This window comes from Acanthochromis polyacanthus, chromosome 13 (genome assembly GCF_021347895.1).
Source record: "Acanthochromis polyacanthus isolate Apoly-LR-REF ecotype Palm Island chromosome 13, KAUST_Apoly_ChrSc, whole genome shotgun sequence".
Lineage (NCBI taxonomy): Eukaryota > Metazoa > Chordata > Actinopteri > Pomacentridae > Acanthochromis > Acanthochromis polyacanthus.
Window position 1 is genome coordinate 4,021,554 of NC_067125.1, and position 15,052 is coordinate 4,036,605.

At 44.2% G+C, this 15,052-nt stretch overlaps 1 protein-coding gene across 1 annotated transcript in view; it reads right to left on the bottom strand.

Annotated features, from left to right (window-relative positions):
* LOC110955174 (collagen alpha-4(IV) chain-like) overlaps positions 1 to 15,052 on the bottom strand; it is a 50,707-nt gene that overhangs the window by 20,358 nt on the left and 15,297 nt on the right. The window contains exons 4-31 of the mRNA XM_051958230.1: positions 12,469 to 12,603; positions 12,276 to 12,320; positions 12,078 to 12,194; positions 11,843 to 11,911; positions 11,613 to 11,648; positions 11,283 to 11,318; positions 11,124 to 11,165; positions 10,887 to 10,967; positions 9,964 to 10,008; positions 8,955 to 9,017; positions 8,807 to 8,851; positions 8,224 to 8,277; positions 8,006 to 8,066; positions 7,814 to 7,918; positions 7,226 to 7,381; positions 7,045 to 7,134; positions 5,605 to 5,765; positions 5,443 to 5,515; positions 5,120 to 5,226; positions 2,648 to 2,831; positions 2,379 to 2,447; positions 2,188 to 2,295; positions 2,027 to 2,095; positions 1,719 to 1,868; positions 1,324 to 1,485; positions 1,078 to 1,245; positions 859 to 1,002; positions 554 to 661 (exon numbers count right to left, since the gene is read on the bottom strand). Coding sequence (XP_051814190.1) covers positions 554 to 661; positions 859 to 1,002; positions 1,078 to 1,245; positions 1,324 to 1,485; positions 1,719 to 1,868; positions 2,027 to 2,095; positions 2,188 to 2,295; positions 2,379 to 2,447; positions 2,648 to 2,831; positions 5,120 to 5,226; positions 5,443 to 5,515; positions 5,605 to 5,765; positions 7,045 to 7,134; positions 7,226 to 7,381; positions 7,814 to 7,918; positions 8,006 to 8,066; positions 8,224 to 8,277; positions 8,807 to 8,851; positions 8,955 to 9,017; positions 9,964 to 10,008; positions 10,887 to 10,967; positions 11,124 to 11,165; positions 11,283 to 11,318; positions 11,613 to 11,648; positions 11,843 to 11,911; positions 12,078 to 12,194; positions 12,276 to 12,320; positions 12,469 to 12,603 — 2,683 coding nt within the window. The remainder of the gene's footprint in view (positions 1 to 553; positions 662 to 858; positions 1,003 to 1,077; positions 1,246 to 1,323; positions 1,486 to 1,718; positions 1,869 to 2,026; positions 2,096 to 2,187; positions 2,296 to 2,378; positions 2,448 to 2,647; positions 2,832 to 5,119; positions 5,227 to 5,442; positions 5,516 to 5,604; positions 5,766 to 7,044; positions 7,135 to 7,225; positions 7,382 to 7,813; positions 7,919 to 8,005; positions 8,067 to 8,223; positions 8,278 to 8,806; positions 8,852 to 8,954; positions 9,018 to 9,963; positions 10,009 to 10,886; positions 10,968 to 11,123; positions 11,166 to 11,282; positions 11,319 to 11,612; positions 11,649 to 11,842; positions 11,912 to 12,077; positions 12,195 to 12,275; positions 12,321 to 12,468; positions 12,604 to 15,052) is intronic.

Sequence of the window (15,052 nt, forward strand, 5' to 3'; positions counted from 1 at the left end):
AATATGACATTAGGACACCTTATTTCACCTTTTTCAAACAAATTTTTGGTCACTGCTGCAGTAACTGAGTGGAGACTAGAGGCTTCTCTGTGCACTTAGCTTGTGTTAGCTTGCTAGCATGTGAGGTGTTTAGGGAACATCCGTAAATTGTACAGCAAACTGCAGATGTTCAGCTAACTTTAATTTGAAGAATATGTTCAGTCTTTTTTGATGCATAGACTTGAACATTAGCTGGAATGTAGCACAACATTGAAGTGGAAGCAGCTGATGGATGACATTTAGCGTTTTGAAAGGTAACTATTCTTCATTTTGATTCGTCAGGTCTTATTTCTACTGCCATCTGAATGAAACAGGTTTTTGTTATTTTTCAACTTTAACCTTTATTATCACAGGAAATTTCACTGACACATGGGGTCTCATTCTCAAGAGACACACGTCCTCAAATAACAACAATGTCGATTTGCTTCAGAGACTCAGAGTTGTGTTTTCACTCTTTATTAGTCCCCTGCAAATGGACATGTTCAGTCTGTAAGATAACTAATGTGGCTCTGACCTCGTGGTCCTGGGAACCCGACGTGTCCTGGAGGTCCTTGCTGGCCCCTTGGCCCTTTGATGGGGATGCAGTTGAACAGTCCTGGAGGCCCTGGTGCCCCTTTACAGCCTGCAGGGTTTAAATGCAGAGGAAGTGAGGTCAACTAGACATGCTTCACCATCTGTACTATGCAGTGCTACATTATTATACTGAACTCTAGTAGTATTTATGTACAATACTGTTGTACAGTAACAGCTTACAGCTCTGTTAATATATAGTATTGAGTATTGTAGTTTTAAAATGTTGATATGAAGTACTACGTGTACCTTTCTGTCCTTTCGGCCCCTCAAGTCCTGGAGCTCCATCCAGCCCACTGGGTCCTCTCTCTCCAGTCCTTCCTGGGGCTCCAATCTCTCCGGTCAGTCCCGGGGCTCCTGGCCCTCCATCGAGGCCCTGAGGTCCAATCAGACCTGAAACAAGTCCTCTAGTGAAGCTGTGTTTTCAGGAAACATTTAAATGCAGGTGTGTTGGTGGCAGCAGCTCACCTTTCTGACCATCGGGTCCCGGCAGTCCTAAGTCTCCACTGGAACCGGAGGGGCCCTGAGGCCCCGGGTACCCCGGGAAGCCTGAGTACCCCGGTTTACCAACAGGGCCTTGAGGGCCTACACCAGGGGGACCCTCGACTCCGAGCTCACCCTTTTCCCCTGGAAAACCTGAAGAGGCAAAGATGACTTCACAGTATGAGAGAAAAAAGTGAAGTGAATTAAAGGTTTCAGTGAACCATGGTTTACCTGGGGGTCCGATGGGTCCTTGAAGGCCAAAGAGGCCCATTAAACCAGGTTTTCCTACATCACATTGGTCAGGCGTGGGCCCTGGCGGCCCAGGTATACCTGGAGCCCCATCATCTCCTCTCTGGCCCTGCACTCCGGGGCCCCCAGACAAACCCAAGACACCTGAGCAAACAGCAAATATTTTACATGATGTTCAAAACAGTTACTTCAACACATCCTGATACTTCTGACTTTGGTATTGAGCTTCATCTTTACATTTGCTGTAAACAACATTATAATGAAACTGTGATGTGTTACAGGTACAGGAGGGTAATAAAAGTTTCTGTCACCGTCTTACAGAGAGAACATGATGCCTGGAGCAGAACATATTTAGCCTCAAATCTCCAGAAAGTCACCTGATTGTCCGTCATTGCCGGGGGGACCGGGGACTCCTTTGGGTCCCGGAGCGCCCTGTGGTCCTGGAAACCCGATTGCTCCTGAGGGCCCCACATCAGAGTCGCCGGCTGGTCCTCTGAGTCCAGGAGATCCTGGGAGCCCCAGAGAACCTGTATGGACAGGAGTGATCATTGAAGCTGCACTGTGTTTTTGAAGGCATTGGTTCCCTTCCTTGGCTCTTTGAGATCCAGGTGAGTAGCCTTGGTGACCTTGTTTCAGTTTGAGTACGACTGATTCATGATGATGGTGTGAGGACAGGTGGGTGTACCTGATTCTCCACCATAGCTGAAACCTTCAGGTCCTTCTTCTCCCGTATCTCCAACTGAACCTTGAGGTCCTGGGAGTTGACAAAGGGAAAGAAAAGATAAAGAAGTCAGAGCTCAGGTGAAGGACGGATGAGATACAGAAGTGACAGGTGTGCTTGGGAACCTTGTCGTCCAGGTGGTCCAGGAAATCCATACTGTCCTTTGTCTCCTTTAGCTCCATCTGGTCCCGTGACGCCACGGAAACCTGGAGGACCCGGGAGGCCGATGTAACCTGGACAAACAGACAGGTGAGAGGAAAGTTAGATGGACAGGTAACCAGGAAGTCAGACAAGCCAACAAACAGATGTTGTTTACCTGGAATTCCAGCATCTCCTTTCTCTCCAGGGGCCCCGGGGTTTCGGGGTGCACAGGGCAGAGTATCACCTGTGGGAGGAGTCAAGTAGGTTAGCTAGCTTCACAAGAGTCCAGTCCAAGTTGGGGAGATTCCGATGGTCTTTGACATTTTTACAGAACGGGAGCTTCACCAGCGTTACAGGAGCACTGGGAACAGAGCATCACTGCGCAAGGAGACTATTTTGATCATGGTTTGGGTTAATTAGCATTATCTCTGAGGGAAATCTTACCTTTAACCCCCTTCAGTCCTGGAAGTCCTGGAAATCCTGCAGGTCCGGGGTCCCCAGAGGCCCCACGCTCCCCCACCGCTCCGACTACACCACCTCCAGGGGAACCTGAAGGCCCTAATAACCCCTTTGGTCCTGAAAATCCTGGGAGGCCTCTTTCTCCGGGAGAACTGCTGAAAGTGTCACCCTGAAAAGAAATGAATTTACAGAATTCATAGATAAAACCAAGCAGCAGTGCCCCCTACAGGCCTTTCAATTCATTTCAGTCACAACATCCTGATGGTTTCATCCTTTAAGGTAGTAGTCTCTAACCTTAAACCATCACAGACTGGTTTCAAGCAAGACAATTTACTGTGGACCGGTCATCGCACACATAAAAGTAATATTCTTTTATTTTCTTATTTTTATGTTTTCAATTTTAAAAAGTGTCCTAAACTAATAAAATTCCTTTTTAATTTTATTTCTGGGTTTAGTTCTCGTACAATAATAAGATCAAACTGCTTTCACACATAAATTTGAAAGATGCCCAAAGCCCCAAAACAACTCTCCACACATCTCCGGCATCCATCATCTTTCTTTAACATTCTGATTGGTTTCACTCAAACCAAGTAATAACCTTCAGTCATTTTTTAAGGATTGTGCCAGATGGAGAACAGGGCAGGTGCTGGTGTAGGTGTTATTGGAGTTGAATGTGATTATCGAGGGAAAAAAGACAAAATTTACTTCTTACGTCTATCTCAGCCTCTCTCTCATTCAAAGAAGCTCTCCAGAGATGCTTGTCTTTTATTAATTTTTGCAGATTGACGGCTTCATTTAGCGGCCGGACATGAAAACTGATATAGTCAAGACAATCTAGTCATCTTTCAAAATAAAACACCATGTAGACGCTAAACTAAACTAAATGAAAAATATCAATTTTTCTATCCATTTTCTTCCGCTTATCCAGGGTCAGGTCATGGAGGCAGCAGATGAAGCAGGTCATTCCAAACTTTCCTCCCCCCAGCAACACTTTCAAGCTCTTCCTTTGGGATTCTGAGGTTTTCCCAGGCCAGATGAGATACATAATCCCTCCAGTGAGTTCTGTGTCTACCCCAGGGTGTCCTCCCAGGTGGACATGCTCAGAAAACCTCCAAAGGAAGTCTGTCTGGAGCATCTGAATCAGATGTCCAAACCACCCCTACTGGTTCCTTTAGAGGTGTAGGATCAACAGCTCCACTCCAAGCTCCCTCCAGATGTCTGATCTTCTCCTCCTATCTCTAAGGCTGAGCCCAGACACCCCACAGAGGAAGCTCATTTCGGCCGCTTGTATCCACAATCTTGTTCTCTCAGTCACTACCCAAAGCTCATGACCATAGGTGAGGGTTGGAACATAGATGAACGGTAAATCGAGAGCTTTATCTTCTGGCTCAGCTTCCTCTTCACCACGATGGTTTGGTACAACGCCTTCATTACTGCTGCGGCTGCACCAATCTGCCTGTTCATCTTACGCTCCATTTTCCCATCACTCGTGAACAAGATCCTGATATACTTCCACTCCTACGCTTAGGGAAGCAAAAAATGAAAAAAAGACTGCGTTTTTATTCCTTCTGTGTGGCCCGTTAACCAAACGACCCATGACCCGGTACCAGTCTGTGGCCTGGTGGTTGTGAAGTGCTGCTTCAAGTAACCTCAAGGACAGTCTACTATACAGGGGGTCCTCGACTTACATCGGAGTTACGTTCTTACGGCCAGACATAAGTATACTTTCACTGTAAGTCGGAACTCCATCAGAAGAGTCTGACTTATGCTTGGGAACCATAATAAAGGGCAAAAAGCTAGCGAATGTAGCACAATACAAGGTGTTGTACAACTGATGAATGCAAACAAAGCCATCTTATAGCGCCGCATGACGACGTATTCATTCACTCCGGTCGCCAACTAGTTCCACGTAACCAGCTCCACATAATGACAGAACACCATAAGTCAAGGACGTGGTAAACCAAGGACCCTCTGTAGTTCAGATTTATTTTGTACAATGGAAGCTGCTTTCTGCTGGTAAAGATCCAGAATTCACTTTCTGAAGTGCTCCTGCGATCCCCACCCTCACCCAACCGGTCGAGGCAGATGTCTGCCTTCCCTGAGCCTGCTTCTGCTAGTTTTTTTTTCTTCCCTCCCTATCCTAGGGGGTTTTAGTTCCTTCCCAACGTCGCTCACAGAAAATCCAAAGGCTACTTTGGATTGCTGGGTTTTCTCTGCTCTCTGTGGGGTCTAGACCTTACTACGCTAAGTGTTTTGAGATGATACATGTTGTGAATCTGCATGATAGAAACAAAACTGAACTGAATTGTAAAATGTACCGCTAACTTTATATAAACCTATTGGACAGACTTAAGCCTCCATCTTTAGTTTTAATATCTGAGTATTTTATTTCCAAACGTATGCGACAGTTTTTCTTCTCACCAATCGGCTGCAGAGTTTGATTCAGGTGTGACTGACCTGGGGGCCACGGTTTCCAGGGACCCCTGGATCCCCGTCGGGTCCTCTTCTCCCTGAGAATCCCTGTCTGCCTGCAGGGCCCGGCTGGCCCACGTTTCCCTTCTCACCTGGACACAAATGTCCAATCAGAACCACCAATATGCTGACATGAAACCGTGAACTATCAGTATTTATAGAGGGTTATGCTGCTTTTGATTTATTATGACTTTAACGAGGTTTGCAGCCATCTGAAAGCAAAAAATCTGATAATTTTTGGTGATACGTAAACCTTGGATGTAAATTCAGGTTCTTAAGAGAATCGTTAATCAAGGTTGTAAACTCACCTTTAAAATCCGCCACAGTGAAATCTCCCTTCTGCCCTTTAAACCCTTTAACACCTGGAAACCCAGCTGGACCCTGCAAACAAACAAACAAACAAACAAACAAATACAGCAGTGAGCTCTCAGTTGTTCCGTTACCTCTCACATTGTTGCTTGGTAACTCACCTGTTCTCCACTCTCTCCTCTGTCTCCAGGTAAACCTTTCTCTCCTTGTATGCCCGGGACCCCTGGGACCCCTGGAGATCCCGGAGACCCCAAGTCACCTACTGGACCCGGGGCCCCCCTCAGAACAACTGGAGGACCGCAAGAACAGTCACCACTGCTACCTGAAACACAAATTTAGATTTAAAATGTCAACTAGCTGATGTGGTGTTCCTCAGGGAAAAGTCCTCGAGCCTCTGTCCTTTTTAACCTGCTTTATTAGCACACAGACTTTCATGTTCTGTGTACTAATAAAGCAGTTCATCATGTTTAAGTACATGTAACTCCTCAATATTCCATCCATCCATTCTCTATACACCGCTTTATCCTCACTAGGGTCGTGGGGGGTGCTGGAGCCTATCCCAGCTGACTCGGGCAAAGGCAAGGGACACCCTGGACAGGTCACCAGTCTGTCACAGGGCTACATATACAAACAAAACAATCACACTCACATCTACGGGCAATTTAGAATAACCAATTAACCTCAGCATATTTTTGGACTGTGGGAGGAAGCCAGAGTGTCCGGAGAAATCCCACGCATGCACAGGGAGAACATGCAAACTCCATGCAGAAAGATTCCAGGCCCAGGCCGGGATTTGAACCGGGGATCTTCTTGCTGCAAGGTGAAAGCGCTAACCACTACGTCACTGTGCAGCCCGACTCCTCAATATGAAAATTAAAAATATTCTTGCATGATCCCGTCTAAAATCTAACTAAAATCAACAGTTTTTTTTCTTTATGACTTTAAGAAAGCAAGCCAATTTTGAAAAATACTTCACATATGTGGTTCATTGGGAAGCATCTCGGTCATGAGTCCATTAGCTGTCATTTAGCTACACTTTTGGAAGTACAAGTTAAAGGATTTGTTGCTCAGATCAGAAATTCTGCTCAATTTTTAAAAATTGTCAATTGTGGAGTTTCACAGGGAAATATTCTGGAGCCCCTGTTCTTTCTGTTTATCCTGATATTAAGGATCACTTTTTAGTTTTACTCAGTTCTGTTTTAGTGCACAAGATGTTTAGTTTGTTCTACATTTCTTCATATATAGGTAACTAAAAATGGCCCTACATGTTTTCTTGTAAAATCTATCTCAATGAACATTTTTTCTTTATACATGTCAGAGAACGAATTGTAGAGTTCCTCAGGGAAATGTTCTGGAGCCTCTGTTTAAACACCAGGCAAGAGCATACATCTTATTTTTCAATCTCTTCTATCTTTCATGGTTTGTTATTCAGGTTTCTTTATCGGCCTGTTAAGTCAGCTGCATTCAAAATCTCACAACTTTATGGACCGTTGAAGAATTTCAAATCATAGCCATGAAGTCTTCCAAGTCCTTTAAATGTTTATTAGTCTTAACAGTCTCTATTCAGTTAAAAATATCAATTTATACGTCCAGTTACTGACCTTTAAACCCTGCGAAGCCTTGAACCCCCGGGGCCCCCTGTAGACCTGGATCTCCAGTTTGTCCTGGGGCTCCAGAAAGACAGTAACTTCCTGTGGAGAAAACCAGGAAGTCAGTGGAACAACAGCTAGAAGTGACTGTTGCTGAACAACACTAACAGGTGGTAACTCTGTTCTTTAGCACCTGGAACACCAGGCTCTCCTTTAAGGCCCCTGAGTCCAGCCCGTCCTGGTTTTCCAGGTTCTCCAGGTGAGAGTTCATCTTGAAACATCTGACCTGGATCTCCTTTGTCTCCTTTTTCTCCTCGAACTCCTGTCTCACCCAGAACACCTGGCGGTCCTGAAGAGAGCAGCAAAGACCCGTCAGACCGCCTTAAATCTCAGCAGGACACATCAACCATATACCACCCTAAATGTGAGCTAGAGACTTTATGCTACCTTAAATCTGCACAGAAGGCAACAACTCTCACACCATCTTAGATCTGACCTCATAAGCCTCAGTGACTTTATAAACCCTCATACTGCCTTAAATCAACCACATACCACCTTAAATCTGACTTCAACAGGTCCATACCACCTTAACTCGGACCACAGAACCCACATACTGAGTTAAATCAACCTCATGCCACCTTAAATCTACGACCAATGCCCTTATACCGCTTTATCTTACGACAGCATCCTCATACCGCCTTAAATCTAAGCTCTCTGGTATCATATTGATACGTTTCTCCATGATCAAACAGAGAGAAACAGTGATTGGTTTAGTATTGACCAGGTATTGATCTGCCAAGGACTCCTTTGGGTCCATGTGTTCCCATCAGTCCGATGTCCCCTGGAGGGCCGCTCAGTCCGGAGGCCCCGGGTTCTCCGAGGGTTCCTGGAAGAAAAGCCATATGTCACAGTAAGCAGACAGAGACAGAACATGCCGATCAATTAACTGATGGATCGGTGTATTGATCCGTACCTTTGTGTGTGATGTCTGCGTGCTGAGGGAGGCCTTTAGGACCTGGATCTCCCATCACACCCTGGAAACAGACAAACAAAGAATATGTAGAACTTCATATGATCAATATCATCAATACATTTCCTTGAAAGAAACTGTTCTCCATGTTTGTGTCTCAGCTGTGTTCTCCAGAGTGACTGAAAATGAGACCAAACCTGGAGAACCAGAACCACACTGACCTTCGGACCTTCTTGTCCAATCAGTCCTGGAAGTCCAGGACTTCCTCGTATGCCCTGAGTACACAAAAACACGCTCAGTTAAATCACTAACAAGGAACCGGACCAGAATCTTTGAAGAAAAACACACCAGAACCTCTGAAGAACTAGACCAGAACCACTGAGGAAGAGCCAGACCTAAAGTTTTCAGGAATAAAAGCCCAGAATCTCAAAGAAAAACAGACCAATACCTCTGAGAAACCAGATCAGACTCTTTGAGGAATAACAGTCTGGAATCTCTGAGGAACCAAATCTGAACCTACGAGGAGCTAAATCTGAACCTCTGAGGAATGACAGATCTGAACCTCTGAGGAACATTGGACCTGATTCTCAGATGAACTGGACCTGTACCTCCAAAGAACCAAATATGACCCTCTGAGGAACAACAGACCTGAAGCTTTGACACACTGGACCAGAACTTCTGAGGACCTGAACCTGAACCTCTGAGAAATCAAATCTGACCCTTGGTGGAATGGCAGATCTGAACCTCTGAGGAACAACAGACCAGAAATTCTTTGACAAACTGGAAGCCGGTGTGTTGACTCACCTTGAATCCTTTATCTCCAGTTAGACCAGGTTCCCCAGAGAACCCCTGAAACACAATCACAACAGCTGCTCACATCAGACTGATCACAGACCTCCACACCACAAGTTTTACCAGAACTGATCAATAACGTGAAAATGATGATGTTCACCCTAGGTCCGGGAAACCCTATGATCCCCTTCTCTCCTTTAATCCCCGGGAGCGCATCCAAACCCTGGAACCACAGAGAGAACCTCATGATCTCCACCTTCTTTTTTATCCAGCAATCAAACATGTATTCAATAATGTTCTTAACAGACAAGTTACATTAGAGCAGCACTTATGACCTCCAACTGGTTCTGGAGAACCTGAAGTTGTTCCACAGCAGCTAATGTTCTTTAAATACATGACTATCCAGCCCGGTCTCACGGGGATTCGTGAAACTGTCACGTCAGTTTTTGTTTCGGTTTCGTGCGCACCAACACGATGTCGTCATGTTTTTCGTGCCGCTCACCACGAGCGAAACCCGCTGTGGTAATCACATCTGAAAGTGGTTTATACCGGCGGATTCATGACGATCTAAGCTGTCCATTGGCGTTTGCGGCCGCTGCTGCAGCCGCCGGACATTCTTTAAATTCCTATGCAAATTAGGCGGATTCATGACGATTTAAGCTGTGCATCGGCGTTTGGACAGCTTAAATCGTCATGAATCCGCCGGTATAAACCACTTTCAGATGTGATACGCCGGACATCCGGCCGCTGCAGCGGCCGGATGTCCGGCGGCCGCAATGGCGGCCGCAAACGCCGATGGACAGCTTAGATCGTCATGAATCCGCCTAATTTGCATAGGAATTTAAAGAATGTCCGGCGGCTGCAGCAGCGGCCGCAAACGCCGATGGACAGCTTAGATCGTCATGAATCCGCCGGTATAAACCACTTTCAGATGTGATTACCACAGCGGGTTTCATTCGTGGTGAGCGGCACGAAAAACATGACGACATCGTGTTGGTGCGCACGAAACCGAAACAAAAACTGACGTGACAGTTTCACGAATCCCCGTGAGACCGTGTTGGACTATCTCAAGAACAAACATAAAATACACAATGTACGTGATCATTAGGAGAACCTTGTATTCAGGAGAATATGGTGTTCTAGATATTTAATCAGGAATCTAAACTTACCGGCAATCCCTGAACTCCACAGGCTCCTTTAATCCCTTGTGGACCCTGGAAAACCAACAGAACCCTGCATTAGAGCTCATGGAAGGTAGCATTAGAACTAAAAGATTTCCATTTTTAACCCCATATTAGAACCTATTACTGGAACCAAAGGAACCCAGCATTACAATCAACAGAATTCAATATGAGAACCAACACAACCCCATATAAGAACTAACAGAACCACAAACTTGATTCAAAAGATCCCAGTCTTTATACTCCATATAAGAACCCAACAACAGGACCAACGGAACGTCACCTTGAAACCAACAGAACCCAACATTAGAACCAAAAAGGTCTAATCTTTATCCCCACATTAGAACCCAACATTAGAACTCACTATTAGAACCAAAAGTAGTCAACATTTGAACCAAAAGAACCTCGCATAAGGATCAAAAGAAGACCATATTATAACCAACAGAACCAGAAGAATAAAATCTTTGCACCTCTATATTTGAGCCCAACATTAGAACCAAATGAACTCAACATTAGAAACAACAGGACCCATATTATAACCAACTGAATCCAACATCACAACCACAAGAACCTAATCTTTGAACACACCATTTGAACCAAAAGATCCTAGCATATGGATCAAAAGAAGCCCATATTCTACCCAACAGAACACAACGTTAGACTCTAATGAACCCAAATTTACAAACCGATATCTGTCCCAAAATAACCCGACATTAGAAGTTAACATAAGAATCACAAGAGCCAAACATTAGATCCCAACCACCCTGTATCTGAAGTAGAACTACAGCACAGCAGTAGAACCACAGAACACATCACAGCTGTAGTAGAACAATTTTAGAGTAGAAGCACAACAAACATGACTAAACAATGCTGTAATTTGATTGGCTGTAACATGCTGAAGCCCCACCCACCTGATCTCCTTTGATGTACAGGTCCTCCGGAGGGTCGACGTACTCGAACGGCCCCGGAGGCCCCTGGAGGCCCTGATCCCCCTGTGGAACACAAACAGTACTGCAGTACTACCACTGGCGATACACTGTGAACATGTCCTGCTGGCCACGCCCCCTCAGTGACATCACTACAGGTATTTCTCTGCTGTGATGTCACTGAGGGGGCGTGGCCAGCAGAGAGCAGGTGACAGTTTGTACCTCGTCTCCTTTCTGTCCGGGCAGAGATCGACCTTTTTCTCCCTGAAACACACAAACACCAGCAGTGAGAACACTGATCTGTAATCATTTATCGATCAGCAGATGTTCTGTAGTAGAAAAGGTTGAATGAAAACAGGAAACCCGGAGTGTAGTACTTACAGGTGGACCTCTAGAACCAGGCTCACCAGGGATTCCCTGAACAGAGAGACGATGTTATCCACATCAATCATTATAATAGTAATATTAAAGAACCAAAGTTCTCCTTCAGTCTGAAACATCTGGAATACAGATCAGCTGTCCACAGCTGGAAACACAGATTCACCCAATCAGTGTTTCTGGGTTGTTGAGACTCACATTAATCCCATCTAGTCCTGCAGAACCTGGTGCTCCTTTTGGGCCGGGACGTCCCAATTCACCCTGCAGACAAACAGGCATGTTCCAGGTTCATGTTGACATGATGCTGTTTATTTTGTTTGTTTGTTTACGTACCGGCAGGCCACGAAGTCCACTGGGCCCGACGTCTCCCTGTCAGACAGAAACACTGAGATTAGTGTTACAAATTACAGAAACCACAATCCGCAGTACAGGTGTACGTATAGTATACAGGTATGTGCAGTACAGATGTAAAACAATATAGATGTATCTGTAGTACCTATGTACAACTATTAATGGTGTACTTGGAGTACAGCGTAAATACAGTATAGTACAGGTGTACTTACGGTTACTCCGGGCAACTGTATAAAGTAGACAGATGGATCTCCTGGAAATCCCTTCAGTCCGGGAAAACCCTGCAGAATCATACACTGTTACCATGGCAATGATGTAATAGTACACTATTTTTACTGCAGTATAATACTGTAAGAGACATCCATAGGACCATCTGACGGTGATTTTACTGATCTAAAATCCTAAATTTCCTCTGGAGCCTGCTGGATAAAAATGACTACACATCACCGGTTCTCCAGCAGGTCCTTGTTCTCCCGGAAGTCCAGTCTGTCCTCGGTCCCCTGTGGTTCCATTACATCCATCCAGACCTGGAAAACCGGGACCTCCAGCGGGTCCTGGGTGACCCTGAACACAAACAGATGTGATAGTCAGTAGAGCTGGACCAATGAGAGCAGCTGAGATGTTGAGGGAGGCGGGGCTTCTTACCGAAACTCCCTCTAATCCTGGAAAACCACCAACGCCGACAATTCCCTGAAACAAACGAGCAGAATGTTAAACAGAAATACAACCAGGTGTCAGGTAGACACCATGTGACATCGCTGAGAGCTGTGATTGGTCAAACAAGCCAGGAAACATTTTTTACCAGTGAAAATAATCCAGCAGACCCATGTTTACTTACCACGTCACCTTTCAGTCCCGGAGCACCAGTTGGCCCCTCGTCTCCTCTCTTTCCCTTCTCTCCTGGAGGCCCCTGAGGGCCTGGAAAGCCTGGGGGCCCCTGAGGACCCTGTGGACCCAGAGCACCTGGAGCACCCTGCAGAACCAAAAAACAGCACTGTCAGATCTTGAAGAGTAGGCTGGTTATACTCCAGTCCAGAGGTCCCTCCCTAGGCAGTTTCACTGTAATTACCATCTTTAATCATCACTGTCATTAACACACTGAGTCATCCATCCCAGGCAGTTAAAACCGTCACTGACATCTTACGTCTTCCAAAGCCCGGCCGTTTCACAATCTCACACATAGTCATCTTCCCTTGGCAGTTTCATCACTACTGATATAATCAGGTAGTTTTACCATCCTTGATGACTTAAGTCTTCCATCCCAGGACAATTTCACCATCATTGACCCATAAAGTAATCCCTCCCCAGGTAGTTTTACCACATTTAACACCTTGAGTTGTACCTCTGCAGGCAGTTCCGTCATTTCTAACATCTTCAGTCAGATCCTCAGGTAGTTTTACCCGCCCGGACGGCTTTAGTAGTCCATCCCCTAGCAGTTTCAAAACCATTAACACCTTGAGTCAGCACTTCCCTGGCAGTTACATCACCACTGAACCATAAAGCAATCCCACCCCAGGCAGTTTAATCACCACTGACACCTTCAACCATCCCTCCCAAACCAGTTGAAACCATTACTGACATCTTCAGTCAGACCTCCTCAGGTAGTTCTTCAACCTTAGATGACCTCAGTCTTCCATCCCCAAGCAGTTTCACCACCTTTAACACCTTGACGTATACCTTAACACTACAACTGCTTAGAAGCTGACATCTCATCATATAACCTGAAATATATACACGAAATAATGGTGAAGCCCATCTGTACATTCACACTGATCATAAACATGGATCCAACATGGACTCTTCCACACCATCCACTCCAACAATTAAACAATTAGTTGTCAAATACTGAACCAATCGCCAACTATTTCAACAATAGATTGCTCAGTTTGAGTCTTCTTTTTTGAGAGGAAACTCAAAATTATCAGACTGCAGCTTCTTAAATGTGAATATCTTCTAGTTTTGGGCTTTAGGGAAACAATGAGACACATTTTTCACCATTTTCTGAGTTTTTTAAGACCAAATAATCAAAAAATGATCTGTAATTTTTCAACTATAGGCATGAGCCACTCTGGAAAACTATTAATTGTTCAGAAATTCATGCAGTTTGTTCTGATGGTGTCTGTAGTTCAGTCTTCAGCCTGCAGGAGGTGCCTCAGACACACGTGTAATGTTGCTCTCTGACCACTGGGGGGCAGTATGACCCAACAACCAGAAGTGGATCAGACTGAATGTTTCTTTAAATAATTTAAAACAGCACAAAAAGTCAATGAGAACACACTTTTAAACAAAGAAAGAAAGAAAATGGTATACTGTCAATTCAGGACCAATAATCAATCAGAATATGATGATTTTTTTGGAAAAAAAATGAGAAAGTCTAACTTTTAAAAACTCATTTAAGATAATAAATCTTTTCACTCCACTGATTCTGGACCTGTTCAGAGTATAAAATCTGATTAAACTGCATCAGATCTTCATGTTTGAACTGAAATCTGCACTGTGGATAGTTTTAGTTGGTTAAATAATAATAATTAACATTATTATTGGGCAGTTTATTGGTTTTATTCCGACCAATTTAACTGTAAGAATCATTTACAGCCGGTGACAAGACAGAAAAACAGTTTATTATGACAATTAGAGGAAATAATTGTAATTTTTATGCATATTTTTGCCCTAAGTTGTTGAATTTCACTGTGTTTTATTTTTTTTATTGTGCTCTTTCTTTTAAATATCATATTAACCCACCATTTTAATGTTTAATCCTTTGATTTTTCCACTAATTTTAGTTTTTATTCCTTTTTAAAATGACTATAAGCACTCTGTAATGCTGATTTGGATCAGAGCTGCAGAAATAAAAGTATTAGCATCACTGTTAGCTTCAAAATCTGCACATTTTTATGAAGTAAATCAGATTTCCACAACTTCTGATATCTGTTTGACTTGATAATTTAATATTTTATGCCATAAAAACATGTAATTTGAGAGTGAACACAGCAGTGATGCTAAGATCCTCTTGTCTGGAGCTGATTTCTTTAAGATATTTGAGACTTTTATTAAATATTTTTGATTCTGTAGCGCCTCAAAGCCAAAAACGCTGAGGTTTTATTCAGTTTATTTAGAGGTTATGAAACTGGATCATCAGCTAGGAGGTTTTTCTCTCCTGATCGGTGGTGGAGCAGGAATATCTGCGAGGTAATGAAGCCTTACAGGCAGAAAGGCATAAAAGCAGTGAGGAGACGCATCACCTGAGCAGGTGAGGATGAAGTTTTTTAAGGTCAGAGGTTCGTTTATCTCAACAGATGCCTGTAGATCTTCATTACACCATGAGTCATATCAGAGTTTCTGCAGCTAAAACCTCAAATTTTCCTGTTAGAACACGTCAACAGAACGAACAAATTCACCAACAAGATACTGAGGTCTGCATG